Source organism: Microtus pennsylvanicus, chromosome 8, assembly GCF_037038515.1.
Source record: "Microtus pennsylvanicus isolate mMicPen1 chromosome 8, mMicPen1.hap1, whole genome shotgun sequence".
Classification (NCBI taxonomy): domain Eukaryota; kingdom Metazoa; phylum Chordata; class Mammalia; order Rodentia; family Cricetidae; genus Microtus; species Microtus pennsylvanicus.
Window position 1 is genome coordinate 24482259 of NC_134586.1, and position 13810 is coordinate 24496068.

Here is a 13810-nt window from a genome sequence, read left to right on the forward strand (position 1 = left end):
GAACTTCACTTCCTGGTAGGCTGAGCCCCTGAAGTAATTGCCATCAGCTGCTCCTCTGACATGGCCACTGACACTGAATGTTTGCATTTATCCCTCTATTGTTGTAGGAGCTGTGGGCCTCTTCCCACAGCCTGGCTCCCAGCCGCTTGGCTAGCTTATGCCCCCAAAATAACAACACACAAACTGTATTCATTTAAACACTGCCTGGCCCATTTCTATTAATGTGTGTAGCACCGAGGTGCACTTACCGGGAAGATTCTAACCTACGTCCATCCTGGGTTGGAGCTTCATCGAGTCTGCCCGGGAGAGGGGAGCATGGCCTCTGAGCTCACTTCCTCTTCCTCCCAGCATTCTGTTCTGTTTACTCCTCCCACCTATGTTTTAACCTATGAGAACCAAGCAGTTTCTTTATTTTTTAACCAATGACCTTCCTCCATCACTCTATGGAATGTTTGTTCAAATATTTTATTCATTCTGTCTTTTTCTAATTTATTGTGATAGTTGTTTATGCATTCTTTGTTCTAATATTGAGTCATTGATAAGTGTTTGAAACATTTTCTTCTTGTATTTTGATAAACCGAAGTCCACTGTTGTAGCAAAGAGTGTTTAATTCAATTCCTTCTTGTTATATCCATTTTGTTTCTCAAAGCGGGTGGTGGTGGGACCCACGAGGGTCCCCAACAGACTCTCACTTCCCGGTATTCACACCTTGGGTATTATATCCTTCAGTTGTGTGAAGCAGAAGACGCTGCCCCATGAAACACTGGAGCTTTTGATTCTTGGATCACTTTTCCAAGTCACCTTGCAGAGATCTCCATATGTGAAGGGCTTACTGGCAATAATCAGTACCGAGGAGTCAGCCACAAGACTAAATCACCGAGAAAGCAGATTTGAGCTCCTGTCAGATCCCCGGATGGTGAGCCACAACCTTCATCAGGGGATTTTTCTATGCCATTTTGAGAATGAAGTGGTTTTCAAACAACAGTGTGTTGTAAATCTTCTCATAGCCCAAAGAGTACAGTCTGGCAAGAGGAATGTTTGTAGAAGCATGAAGATACAGCGGGGAGGGCCTTGGTCCTGCCTCAAAGTCATGCGCTAGACTTTCTTGACTCCCCATGGGAAGTTTTACCCTCTCTGAGGAGTAGATGGGGGGAGGTGGAGGGAGTGGGAGAAGAGGAGGAAAGAGGAACTGGGATTGGTATGTAAAATGGGAAAAGATTATTTTCCTAAATAAATAAATTTTAAAGAAAAAAAGTATGAAGCAAAGAGAAAAACCATGAGTCATAAATGAAAGATGAGAACAAAGGCAGTGTCCTAATTTGTTTCTCTGTTCTGTGAGGGAACAAAACACTGACCAGAAGCAACTTGAAAGAAACGATTTATTTCATTTTATACTTTCAAGTAACAACAGTTCATCATAGAAAGAAGCCAGAGGAAGAACCTGGGGCAGGAACCTAGGGTAGGAACCTAGGATAGGAACCTGGAGTAAGAATTTGGGGTAGAAACCTGGGGTAGAAATCTGGGGCAGGAACCTAGGACAGGAACCCAATACAGGAACCTGGGGCAGCAACCTGGGACAGAGAAGAAGGGAGGATGCCTACTGGCTTTCTAGCCATGTCTTTCTCAGCTTACTTTCTTACACCACCCATGACTACCTACCCAGCTCCCACTGGGCCCTCTTACAACAATCATCAATCAAGAAAATGCCCCCACAGACATGCTGATAAGTCAGCCTGATGGGGCAGTTCCTTAGCTGGGGGTCCCTCTTCCTAGGTGATTCTAGTTTGTGTCCAGTTTGCAAACCCTAACCATCACAGAGAGGAAGGACCCATCTGTCATCAGTGAAAAGAAACATCTAGAAAAAGAATGACTACAGTCACGTGTTCGTGCCAAGAGACTCTAAAGGCATAAATAAATAAAATGCCGCTTAGAGGTAAGTCTTCTTCATTTCACATATTGAGTTATATTTACTCTCACAGACAACATCATTCCAGCCCCATCCCATAGGATCCCAGTGAACTATGGAAGCACATCTCTCTTCGGGGAGGTTGGGCTCATTTAGGTGCCAGAACCTGCAGGAAACAAAACAGAAGTAACTCCTCCATGAGTGCCTAGCATTTGCCTGAACAGCGGAGTTCGAGGTTGAATGGAACAGGGCGTGGGTGAGAGAAGACCCCAGCATTTTCTCCTCTTTCTCACACAACCCATTTCTAAAAGGCCAAGAACAGGCACCTTTACATGTATTTTTTTGTTTGTTTGTTTTGGATGTGCTATACTTTGACCTTTCCCCTGCAATCCAATATTTACTTTCTCTTCTTCACAAATCCCTCATCATGATATAAGTTAGCATAAGTTCTTTTCTTTTTGGCATATATAGAGGCTGCTTTTTACATCAGCTTCCTAACGCTGAATGTGAGTTAACTGCCTCCTTTGAAGACTATAGAGGAGATAGAGGAAGGGACTGAGCCTTACTTTTGGAATTAAGATTATTTTGTAACTAAGGTAAAACCAAATACTAGTGCTCTTAAAAAATATATGTAACAATAAAATGACTTTTTAGCAATATTCTGTTGTACTCGTAGATCAGGGCCTTATTCAGCCATCATCAGAGATGTTTCAATTGGGAACAATACACAAACCCACAGCAAGACATTACCCAGAGAGAGACCTTGGACCACACAGCTCTAAATGTCTCCATCAGATTCCTCTGCCCTGAGCTCAGGGAACCCAGTGTGGGAGACAGAGGGGATGGAGGACGCCAGGAGAACAAAGGCCTCTAAATCAACATGATCAAAATGCATATGAAGTCATAGAGTTCTGAAGCAGCATGCACAGAACCTGCAGGGTCTGCACTAAGCCCTCTACATATGTACGATAGCTTTCAGTTCTTGTGTCTTCTTTAGAGGCTCTTATTTTTCTGTTGGCTTGAATTGTCCGACCTCAATCGATGGTTTAATTTTATTATATTTTACTCTGTTGTGTTCTAATGTTATATCCTAGAAACGTGTTCTTTTCTAATGGATACAGATGGGAGAGGAGGTGTAGAGGAATGTGAAGGAGTAGAGGAAGGGGAAACTATTCAAATTATACTGTATGGGAAAAAAAATCTATGTTTAATAAAAGGCAAAAAAAAGGAAAATGAATAAAATACTTGTTTAACTTTTAATTTACTTTGACCCTTGATGTGGGATTCCCCTCTGTATGCTGTGAATATGATTGGTTAATTAATAAAGAAACTGGCTTGGTCTGATAGGGTAGAGTAGAGCTAGATGGGGGAAACTAAACTGAATGCTGGGAGTAAGGAGGCAGAGTCAGAGAGAAGTTATGGAGCCGTTGCTGGAGACAGATGTGCTAAAACCTTGCCAGTAGGCCACAAGCCTTGCAGTAAAATATAAAATAATGGAGATGGGTTAATTATAGATGTAAGAGCTAGCTAGAAATATGCTTAAGTAATTGGCCAAGCAGTGATTTAATTAATACAGTTTCTGTGTGGTTATTTCGGGAGTCTCACAGTCGGGAAATGAACAAGCGGCCTCCTTACCACAGTCCCTGATCAAGAAATTTAATGTCTTTTGATTTTAAATGATTCATGTATCAAAATGGAAACCATAAAAATAGAAATAAATTTTGTAAGGGCTTCAAAGTAACTCACAAGATTGCATGAGAATAAAATAAGGTAACATATCAAAAGTATTATTGTGTAATTATTCTGATGTTTGTCATAATTCTGATTCAGTTATTTTAAATTTTTTGTTAAAGATCAATAAATTAATTTAAGTCTCTGTACTTAAAGGCAGAAAAAAATCCAATAGCTGAGAACACCATCTTTAAAGTCAGATGGACATTGGATTAAATGCAGTTTCTAATTTTATTGATCTATTGATCTTGAAGAAGTTATTATTCAATATTTCATATGTAAAATGAGCTCCTAAAAGAGAAGTGTCTTGAAACTTTAGATTATTTAGTAAATTCAATGTTATAATTATTAGTATTAATAGTCACAGCTAGCAAAATTTTCCTCAATTTTCAGTGTAAATAATTCCAATGGTTCATTAAGCTAGGACTGCACTCACCTGAAGTTTTGACTGCAAGGAGTATTATCGACCCATTGCCATTTGTTGTTACCTTGTGGATCAGAAAGCCCCAGGAAGTAAGTAATCGACTTATCCAGTTGTTGGATGATGAAATTCTGCATGGGTGAACAAGAGTTAATGATTGGGAAGGCCCATTCTTTACAGCCCTCACAGCCAGACGAAACAGAAGAAAACACCAGTGAAATGATGGCCATCTGAACCAACAGCACAGGAACCAAAACGACCAACACTGTTGCAAGGCCAGGAGGCCCTAGCCTAGGAACCCTCGTCATTCGTTCTTCACCAATTAAAAGAATCATCTCAAATTCCACGAGAATAATTTATATTTTAATCTCTTTAAAAATGTTACATGCTTAAATGTTATGATACTAGATTCTATGTCTCTACCTGGCAAGGCTAAGGGTCGCCCAGATTAAAACATCATTTCTGGGTATATCTGCAATGTGTTTCCACAAACAGTTGGCTACAGCGTCTGTGAGCTCAGTAAGCTAGCTTGCCCACCAGCAGGGGTAGGGATCATCTAAACATTTGACAGCCTATACAGAATAGAAGTCAAAGCAAACAGGAGTTCCTCTTATTTTGCTTGCTGACTGTCTGCTCAGGTAGAGATAGTCTCCTAACTCCCCTGGTTCTCAGGCCTTTGAACATCAATGGGTCTTTATCAAATTAAGCAAGGTTGCAGGATACAAAATCAACACCATTTCTTTGTACCAACAATAGCAACAACAACAACAAAATCAATCTGAAAAGCAGATAAGAGAATGACTCTTTCCAGTAGCATCAAAAAGAACAAAATACCTAAGAATAAGCTTAACCAAGAGGACAACTCACTCGCTCAGGAAACAAAACAATGTATTCTGAAAACTGAAAGACATTGATTAAGGAAATCAAAGAGCACTCAAGTGGAGAGACTCCTTTTTCCTGGAGTGCATAAGTAAACTCATACATACAGTCAAATGATCTCTGACTAAAGGTCACATGATGGGGAAATGACTGTCGCTTTAACATATATGCTGGGAATAAAGGCTGTGGGAAAAGGATGACTCTCATCCCTTTCCTCATACTCCATGCAGAAGTCAATTCAAGGTGCTTCAAAGACCTAAATGAGCGGTGCAAATTTGTAAACTCTTAAAAGAAAATCCAAGGTGAGGACTTCATTGCATTGGAGTTAGCAAGGCATTCTGGGACATGATACCAAAAGAACAAGCAACAAAATAAAAATAGACAAAGGAATACATCAAACCAAAAAGTTTTTTTTTTCACAATAAAGAAAAAGTCAGCAAGTACAAAAGCAGCCAATGATACTGGAGAAGACATTTGTAAGCCATATCTCTGGAAAGGAACTAATATCCAAAATTTAAAAAGGATACCTATAAACTAACAAGAGTAAAAGAAATAACACAGTTAAAAATGGGGGATATTGAACTGACATTGTCCCAAAGAAAATTTACAAATGGCCAACAGAAACATTAAAAGATATTCAACAGAAGGACTCAGTATAGGAAGAAACAAAGGATGGAAAGGCTACAATACAGTATACTCCTATACAAAATTATCAGATTCCAAGTGTGCATTATTAACCACCAGGGAAATGCAAATTAGAACTAGTTTGGGATTTAGAATTGCCCCAATCAGAGTAGTCACAATCAAGAAAAAAAATGACTACAAAGACAAGGATATGGAAAAAGAGAAATATTTCTTTTTGGTAGTGTGAGTGTAAACTGGTGATGATCACTATAGAGACTCAAAACTGGTCAGTGCTCTTCAATAGAACATCTACACCACACCTCAAGCTCAGTGAACATGAGAGAGAGAGAAAAGAACAGGAGAGCTCGAACTCACAGCAGCAATGGCTACCTTTGAAAGACACATACAAGACTGGGCCCACCGATGTTCCATCATGGGTATGGGAGGGGCTAAGACGACCCCTTCCTGAGAACCTATGGGCATTTAACAGTTGCCAGTATAAAGAGTCATGTTTCTCAGAGGTGGCTGCACACCCATGCTCATGCAGACAACCCTATTGAAATATGAGTCTCTCTCTCTCTCTCTCTCTCTCTCTCTCTCTCTCTCTCTCTCTCTCTCTCTCACACACACACACACACACACACACACACACGCATGCATGCAGGAACACACAATAATAATACATGAATTCACTTACATGAAGAATCTAAAGTAATCAAACTCATAAAAAGCAGGAAGCGGAGGAGTGATTGCCAGAGCCTTTATGAAATGGAAAGTGGAGAGTCTTTGTTCAAGGACTTCCAATATTGCAAGGCAAAAAGTTCTAGGGGATTTTCTATAATGGGGTGACCATACTAATAACTATTAGCCATTCCTTCTCCATGTGTGTTACAATTATAGCTTGGTCTTCTTGTGTGACTCCTATCCACGGGAGCAGGGCTGTCTCTGACTCTTACCTGCTTTTGGGACCCTTTGTTGGGTTGTCTTGTGCAGCCTTAATAGGAGATAAAGTGTCTAGTCTTATAGCAACTTGATACGCCATGGCTGGCTGATATATGTGGGAGACCCGCCCTTTTCTGAAGAGAAAAGGGGCGTGGATGGGGGAGGGTGAAGAGGGAGGGTTGTGGGGAGGGCTGGGAAGAGAGGAGGAAGGGAGAAGAAACAATGATTGAGTTGGGAAAAAATTAACTAATTAAGTAATGGTAAATCTAAGAATGATCAAGTTTAGCACATTTGGCTACATTTCCCTACAATGAAAAGGCTAAGACAAACAAGGAAGAGCTACCTGCTCAGCTTCAGTGTTGATCACCACCAAATGAGCCCCCATCTTAGTACATTTCTGCTCGCTGATGTTCCAGATGTTCTTATCGGTAGAAATGTGGTAACAGCTGGAGCCAAATGACTTCCACTGACTTGGGCAACAACCCCAAACTTTTTCTGTGACCGCAAGGCAAGACAAATAAGATTAAGGGGATGTGTTCTACACAACCCCAAGGATCTGAGGCTGCTCGCCAGTGTTGCTTTCTCATTATAATTACAGCATTGACTATTCTCTGAACGTATCATTTGGGGCCATGGAATTGATGTTGAGACCAGTGTAACCTCATGGGTTATTTAATCACATAGTACCTCCAAAGCATTTTGAACAGTACTTAACTCAGAATAATTGCTCCTTATTGCTACTTCTTACTAATTTTTATCCAATATCAAATATTTGAGACCATCCCTTATTGGTTGTTAAGATGCAGAGCATGGGTTCATGCTCTAACTCAAGCATCCAAACGTTGGCCTCAGTACTCTCTCAGGGCAGGAGAGAGCCGGAGAAGACAAAGTATGTTTCCCAATTAGTCTTTAACTGTGGCCAAAGTGGGCATCTTTGTGGTCTTTGTGAGATAATTTTAGTTTCTGCTTTTTGTTTTTTTAATTGAAAATAATTTTTCACACAATATATTCTGAACATGGTTTCTTCTCCCATCTCCTCCCAGATTCTCCCTACTCATCCAACTCCACACCACCGTTCCCTCCTTTTTTTTTTCTTTTTTTTTTTTAGAAATAGGCTATTTTTCTTAAAGGACAGAACTTAAAATAGAAGAAAAACACAAGAAACACACATACGGAGACACACAGACTCATCAGATGCAGAGAAAAACCCATAAAAACCTCACAAAATTGGCTGGGTGGTGGTGGCATACACCTTTAATCTCAGCACTCAGGAGACAAAGACAGGTAGATCTTTGTGAGTTCAAGGCCAGCCTGGTCTACAGAGTGAGTTCCAGAACAGGCACCAAATCTATACAGAGAAACCCTGTCTTGAAAAAAAATTAAAGAAAAACAAGCAAAAAAAAGTTGGAAACCATAATACAAGCAAAAGACCAGTAAGATTTTTTAAAAATGGCTAAATAAAGCAATATGAGAAAAAAATTACCATTGAGTTTGAAGTCTATAAAAACACACATGGTGAACAAAATAACAAAAACAACCCACAACATGAAAGTAAAATAGAATCACTAAGTAAAACCCAGAGACAAAACTGGAAATGTGTACCTCAGGAAGTCAAACAAAACCTCAGAAATAACCATCTCCAACAGAGCACAAGACATAGAAGAGAAACTCTCAGGCACTGGAGACAAGGTAGAAGAGGTAAGTAGATACCTCAGTAAAAGAAAATTTTAAATCTAAAAAAAAAAAACCCAGGCACAAAATATCTAGGAAATGTGGGATCCCATGGAAAAGGTCTCTGAGTAATAGGAGGAGAAGAAAGAAAAGAAATCCAGGTCAAAAGCACAGAAAACGTTTTCAGCAAAATCGCAGAAGAAAATATCTCCAACCTGAAGAAGGACAACAGATCCCCAAACAGACTGCATCAGAGATGGCAGTCCCTATGACACATAGCAATCAAAATGCCAAACATACAGAACAAAGAAAGACTATTAAAAGCTACAAGGGGGAAAGACCAAGCAACATATAAAGGAAGACCTATTAGAATAACACTCAACTTCTCATTGAAGACTCTCAAAGCCAGAAGGCCTGAATGGATGTTCTGCAGACTCTAATAGACCATAGTTCTTAGTTCAGGCTGATACACCCAGTTAATTTTTTTTTCTTTGAGACAGAATCTCACTATGTAGCTCTGGAGCTCTCTGGGTAGGTCAGACTGAATTCAGAACTACAGGAAGTTCTCTGCCTCTGTCTCTCAAGCGCTAGAATTATAAGCATGCATCACCATGAATGACAAAATAAAAACATTTTTGCTTCGAGTTTTGTTTTTAATGTATCAGTTCAAAAGAGCATTGTCAAAATGTCTTTTTTTTTAAAGATTTGTTTATTTATTATGTACACAACGTTCAGCCTCCATGTATGCCTGCAGGCCAGAAGAGGGCACCAGATCTCATTACAGATGGTTGAGAGCCACCATGTGGTTGCTGGGAATTGAACTCAGGACCTCCGGAAGAGCAGTCAGTGCTCTTAACCTCTGAGCCATCTCTCCAGCCCACGTCAAATGTCTTTATTTTTATTTCCTGATACTGTTATTATATAAAATAATTTCATCACATAAAAATTTATCTACAAATAGAATGAATTACACCAACGAGCCTGATTGACCATAATTTTAAGCTAGATACGCTTAGGGGATGTGTTTATGAATGGACACAAAGTTTATCATTAAAATCCACTTCTGTCTGGTTTCAGAGCCCTCTAAAAGTGAAGTGCCTGCTTCCCCTTTCAAGGACGTCATGCTTTAAAGCCGCAGCTGTAGGCTGATGTGCTTCTGTACATCCGCAATCCCTGCACACAGGAGGCTGAACCACGAGGGTGGTGAGGACGAGCCAGTTTGGGTTGTCTAAGGAGTTCAACCCTGTGGTGAGATTTTGTTTGTGGTCTAACAAATAAGGCTTGTCTGAAGACCAGAGTGCAAAGCTAAGCCGCTAGTTAGCCATAGAGGTCAGTCAGTGGTGGCACACACCTTTAACCCCAGCACTCTGGAGACAGAGGGAGAGAGATCTCTGTGAGTTCAAGGCCACCCTGGGCTACGCAAGATTGATCTAGTCTGACAGAGAAACAGAGACAGGCAGTGATGGCTCACACCTTTAATTCCAGCACTTGGGAGTCACATGCCTTTAATACCAGCACTAGGAAGGTCGGGACAGGAAAGGATGTGCCCGAGGAAAGGGAGGAATAGAGGGTAGGAGGAGACAGGAGCTCAACACGTTCTGAGGATTCCTAGAGCCAGGATCACCCATTTGGTCTGAGGATTCCGTAGAGGTAACAACTAGCGGCTGGCTGTTCTGCTTCTCTGATCTTCCAGCATTACCTCTATATCTGACTCAGGGTTTCTGTTATTAAAACCGATTAGAATTCGAACTATACAACCCTTCCTGGGATATATGAGAAGGGCTGTCTCAAGTCAGATATATGAGCTATTATTGTGTAAATATTTCCAAAAAATAGGAGACAGACTATCCTCATCGGAATTGTTTTCCTCAGGAATGAATCAGCTCTATAGACATTTGACCCCCCACAAACTCCAATATGCTAACAAAGGCAAAGCCAGGAGACTCTGGCAACACTTTTGCATTGCCATGGGACATATTCTGACCAATAACTAAGAGGGAAAATCACAGCGCTTCCTAGACGTATGAGGGGCTTTTGCTCTGTTTTCACTTCTCACAGATTTCTCCACAAAGGTGGCGTGGTGAGTAAATCCGTTCTAGAGATAGGACCCTTTGCCTGTCTAGATGCCGTTTCTTTTGTGTGTAAAGATTGAGTCTATAGGGAAAACTACAGACGAGCACGTTACTGTCTTTGCATCCTTCATCACACATGGGTAAGGCAGATACGATACTCAGTGATGACTCCCAGCTCTCTGTGGTTGAACTTGTTATTTGCGCGTTCTGGGCAAGGGCAGGCTCAGCCCGACTCAGTTGTTCTAGTAATAAAGATGGTACTTGAAATGGAGAGGGAGAGCATTAATTGAGAAACAGAAATATCAAAGAGAATTTTATACATCGAATGTAAAACTCATGGGAATAGCTATGAATGACTTCCAGACTTTACCAGACAAAACCCTGTGTTGTGTTTGATAGTGTTTCACAAAATCAAGATGCCTGGGAATTGAATTGAATTGTTCCCTGGATGTATTCAGAACCTGAACTGAACATGTAAGTTTAGAGAAATCTTGATAGCATGCAAGTTTAAACATCTCTCTCTCTCTCTCTCTCTCTCTCTCTCTCTCTCTCTCTCTCTCTCTCTCTCTCTCTCTTCCTCCCTTCCTCCCTCCCTCCCTCCCTCCCTCTCTCTCTCTCTCTCTCTCTCTCTCTCTCTGGGAATATTGTGACTCTTCACCTGACACCCACGTCCCTTCACTGAAGCAGCTGAGACTGGAATGGTATGTGTGAAGTTCAGACAGTCTTGTACCGGGCTTGTCCATAGCAAACTGGTAAGTCACTGTGAAGAGAGAAGGGGATGAGTATCCACACAGTCAACCCTAGAGCTTCAGTCCCCTCCCCGGGCCAGGCTAGTGTATTTCCACCCTACCTCCCTGTTCCCCTTCTCTGTGCAAACCCACTGAAGGCCAGACTCAATTGTTGCTTGCTTCTACAGCTCCTCATTTGCTTTGCCTCTCCCCAACTATAGCATCAGCTTTACTTTCTGGAACAGAAATTTCATCTTCTACATCAACAAAATGCAAACCCCTGTATCAGGGAACTGCCACAAATCCTGTGTAGTTATCTGTTGCCTCACCAATGTCTGGTCCCCTTTGTTTGAACAACTTCGAGGCAAGACCAGAGGGTATGTTACCATATCCTAACCATTCCTGAGCAGGTAGTCTACTTCAAGAATCTGGAGACTTTTAAGTGGGGTGGATATGATCAAGACACTTTGTACATAAGAATAAAATTTCAATGAATAAATAAAATTTATTTTTTAAAGTTAACATTTTGTTCATGGATGTGCCCATAAAACAATTTAACAAAAAAAAACAGATTTTCTTCAATATTTTAAGCAAACATTTTTACCTTTCTAGTTCATGCTTTGGGTCTTGGATTTCAGTTTCTTCTTGACAAATAAAATAACGATCCTTAACCACCAGGGCCCACCCTCTTAGACTCGGCTGTGCTGGTTAGAGCAAAGCCCTGCTTTTGCGAGAATGGGATGTTTGTCTCACTCGAAGCAGATTGCAGACAAGAGGCAGCACATGGCATACGTCCCTCCCACTCCCTCCTGGACTGGGCAGTCATGACTGTGATCAGCTTCACAGCAAACAGAGAAGCAGACTGCAGATCGCAACGAACATCATCAAAACTTATCACACAATAGATGTCAGATAGTTTCGTGGGCAGACGAAACAGGGAAGAAATATCTTATTTCTTCAGTCTTCATCATTTAACTTGGCTGCTTTGTCCTTTCCTATCAAGGGGGGAGGGTAACCCATATGAATCAGGACTCCAAACTGCCAACATTATGACATCCACTGGAGGTGTGCTCCCAACAGATGTGACCAGAGACTGTGACTGCTGGTGAACCCAGTGCTGGAAGGCACTGCCACAGACGATGGCTGTAAACATGTGTTAACACAGCCAGGTGACGCCTTGGTGGTCAGAAGATGGAAAGAAAAAAATTGAAGAAGAGAAATCAAGAAAACATAGTATTGCATGCAAGGTTTGATCAGTTAAAAGGAGTCTCTGCGGAGCAGAAACAAGGAAGTGCCCCAAAGAGATGCCACATGAGAAAAGAACTTACCCACACAGCTCAGGACGAAACAGCCGCTGAGGAGTACGATGCAAACCATAGCGGCTGACCAGAGTCTCAAGGACCAGCAGACTCCCTTCCCTGGCAGGCAGCAAGCAGATGTGCTCACTTCAAGGCCAAGGTTAGAGCAATGAAAAGCCCAACAAAGGCTCAGAATAATTACACACTTAGAGCAGGAAAAAGCTGTCAAAGCCCCATAACAAATGACCAAGTCAGCTCTGAAGCACACATACACATACACACATACACACACACATACACATCTACATATACACTCATATGCATACACACATCTACATATACACACATACATCTACATACACACATATACACATATACATCTACACACACATATACACATACTCAATACACATCTACATACACACATATATACACATATGCATACACACATCTACATACACACATATACACACATACATGTACATACACACATACACGCACAAATACACATCTACATACACATACACACATATACACATACTCAATACACATCTACATACACACATATACCAATATACATCTACATACACACACATACACGCACAAATACACATCTACATACACATAAACACACATATACACACATCTACACACACGCACATACATACACACATATACACATATACATCTGTACACACACATACACATATACACACATACATCTACACACATGCACATACACACACATACACGCACAAATACACATCTACATACACACATACAAACATATACACACATCTACACACACGCACATACATACACACATATACACATATACATCTGTACACACACATACACATATATACACACATACATCTACACACATGCACATACACACACACGCACACGCACACGGAGAAAAATTTCACCCTCAGGCACCCGCAATTCCCTTGTCCTTACACTTCCGTAAGTATCACACTGTCCCATTGATGTCCCGTCTTTTGACAGCCCCTTCTGATATTTGGTTTCTTGCTGTCTTGGTCCCTTCTATCACTTCAGCCTGCCCATTGTCTGCCACACACTCCCACTGTCTCCTTGGAACTGAGAAAGGATGCTCACCTCTACCTCGGGCCTGTCTTTCCTGCACCATTGTTTAGGTTTAAGTTCAGCAGGTCAAGGACTTCTTGTATCTGTCTCTGCAAGATCTGTCTCAGAGACCTGGCCAGAGCTCAGCATCAACCCCCACAAGCTCTGAGCTAGATGACCCAGAGGTGGCCAATGCTGGGTACACAAAGAAGAAGTCACAGGCTGAACCGCTTCCCAGTGATATGAAGATATGGGAAAGAGGAAATTAAGAAACGCCTAAAATTGTTCCTGAAAACTCCGACAAGAATAAATATGGTCATTATTTTCTCGGTTCCTAATGAGGAACTTTCTCCCACCTCAAAAGAAATTTATCTATAAGCCTTATTTTAATTGAATCTTCCTTCTCTGTTGGTGGCCATGTCAGAAGAGCGGCAGTCTGCAGTGGAGCTTAT

The 13810-nt window shown here is 41.2% G+C and overlaps 1 protein-coding gene across 2 annotated transcripts; it reads right to left on the reverse strand.

Moving 5' to 3' along the window:
- Window positions 1-1365: 1365 nt before the first annotated feature.
- LOC142856050 (C-type lectin domain family 6 member A-like) lies at window positions 1366-13595 on the reverse strand. Of its 2 annotated transcripts, none has more exons than XM_075982839.1 (6): window positions 13392-13595; window positions 12303-12419; window positions 10905-11006; window positions 6847-6998; window positions 4074-4189; window positions 1366-2072 (listed from the first exon to the last, which is right to left on the reverse strand). In XM_075982839.1, exons 1-6 carry the CDS (start codon window positions 13420-13422, stop codon window positions 1928-1930), a joined length of 663 nt encoding a protein of 220 aa, XP_075838954.1. In that variant the 5' UTR covers window positions 13423-13595; the 3' UTR covers window positions 1366-1927. The 2 variants fall into 2 exon arrangements, with proteins under 2 accessions (XP_075838954.1, XP_075838955.1); XM_075982840.1 differs by having other exon boundaries at window positions 12303-12392; window positions 13392-13589.
- Window positions 13596-13810: the final 215 nt, after the last annotated feature.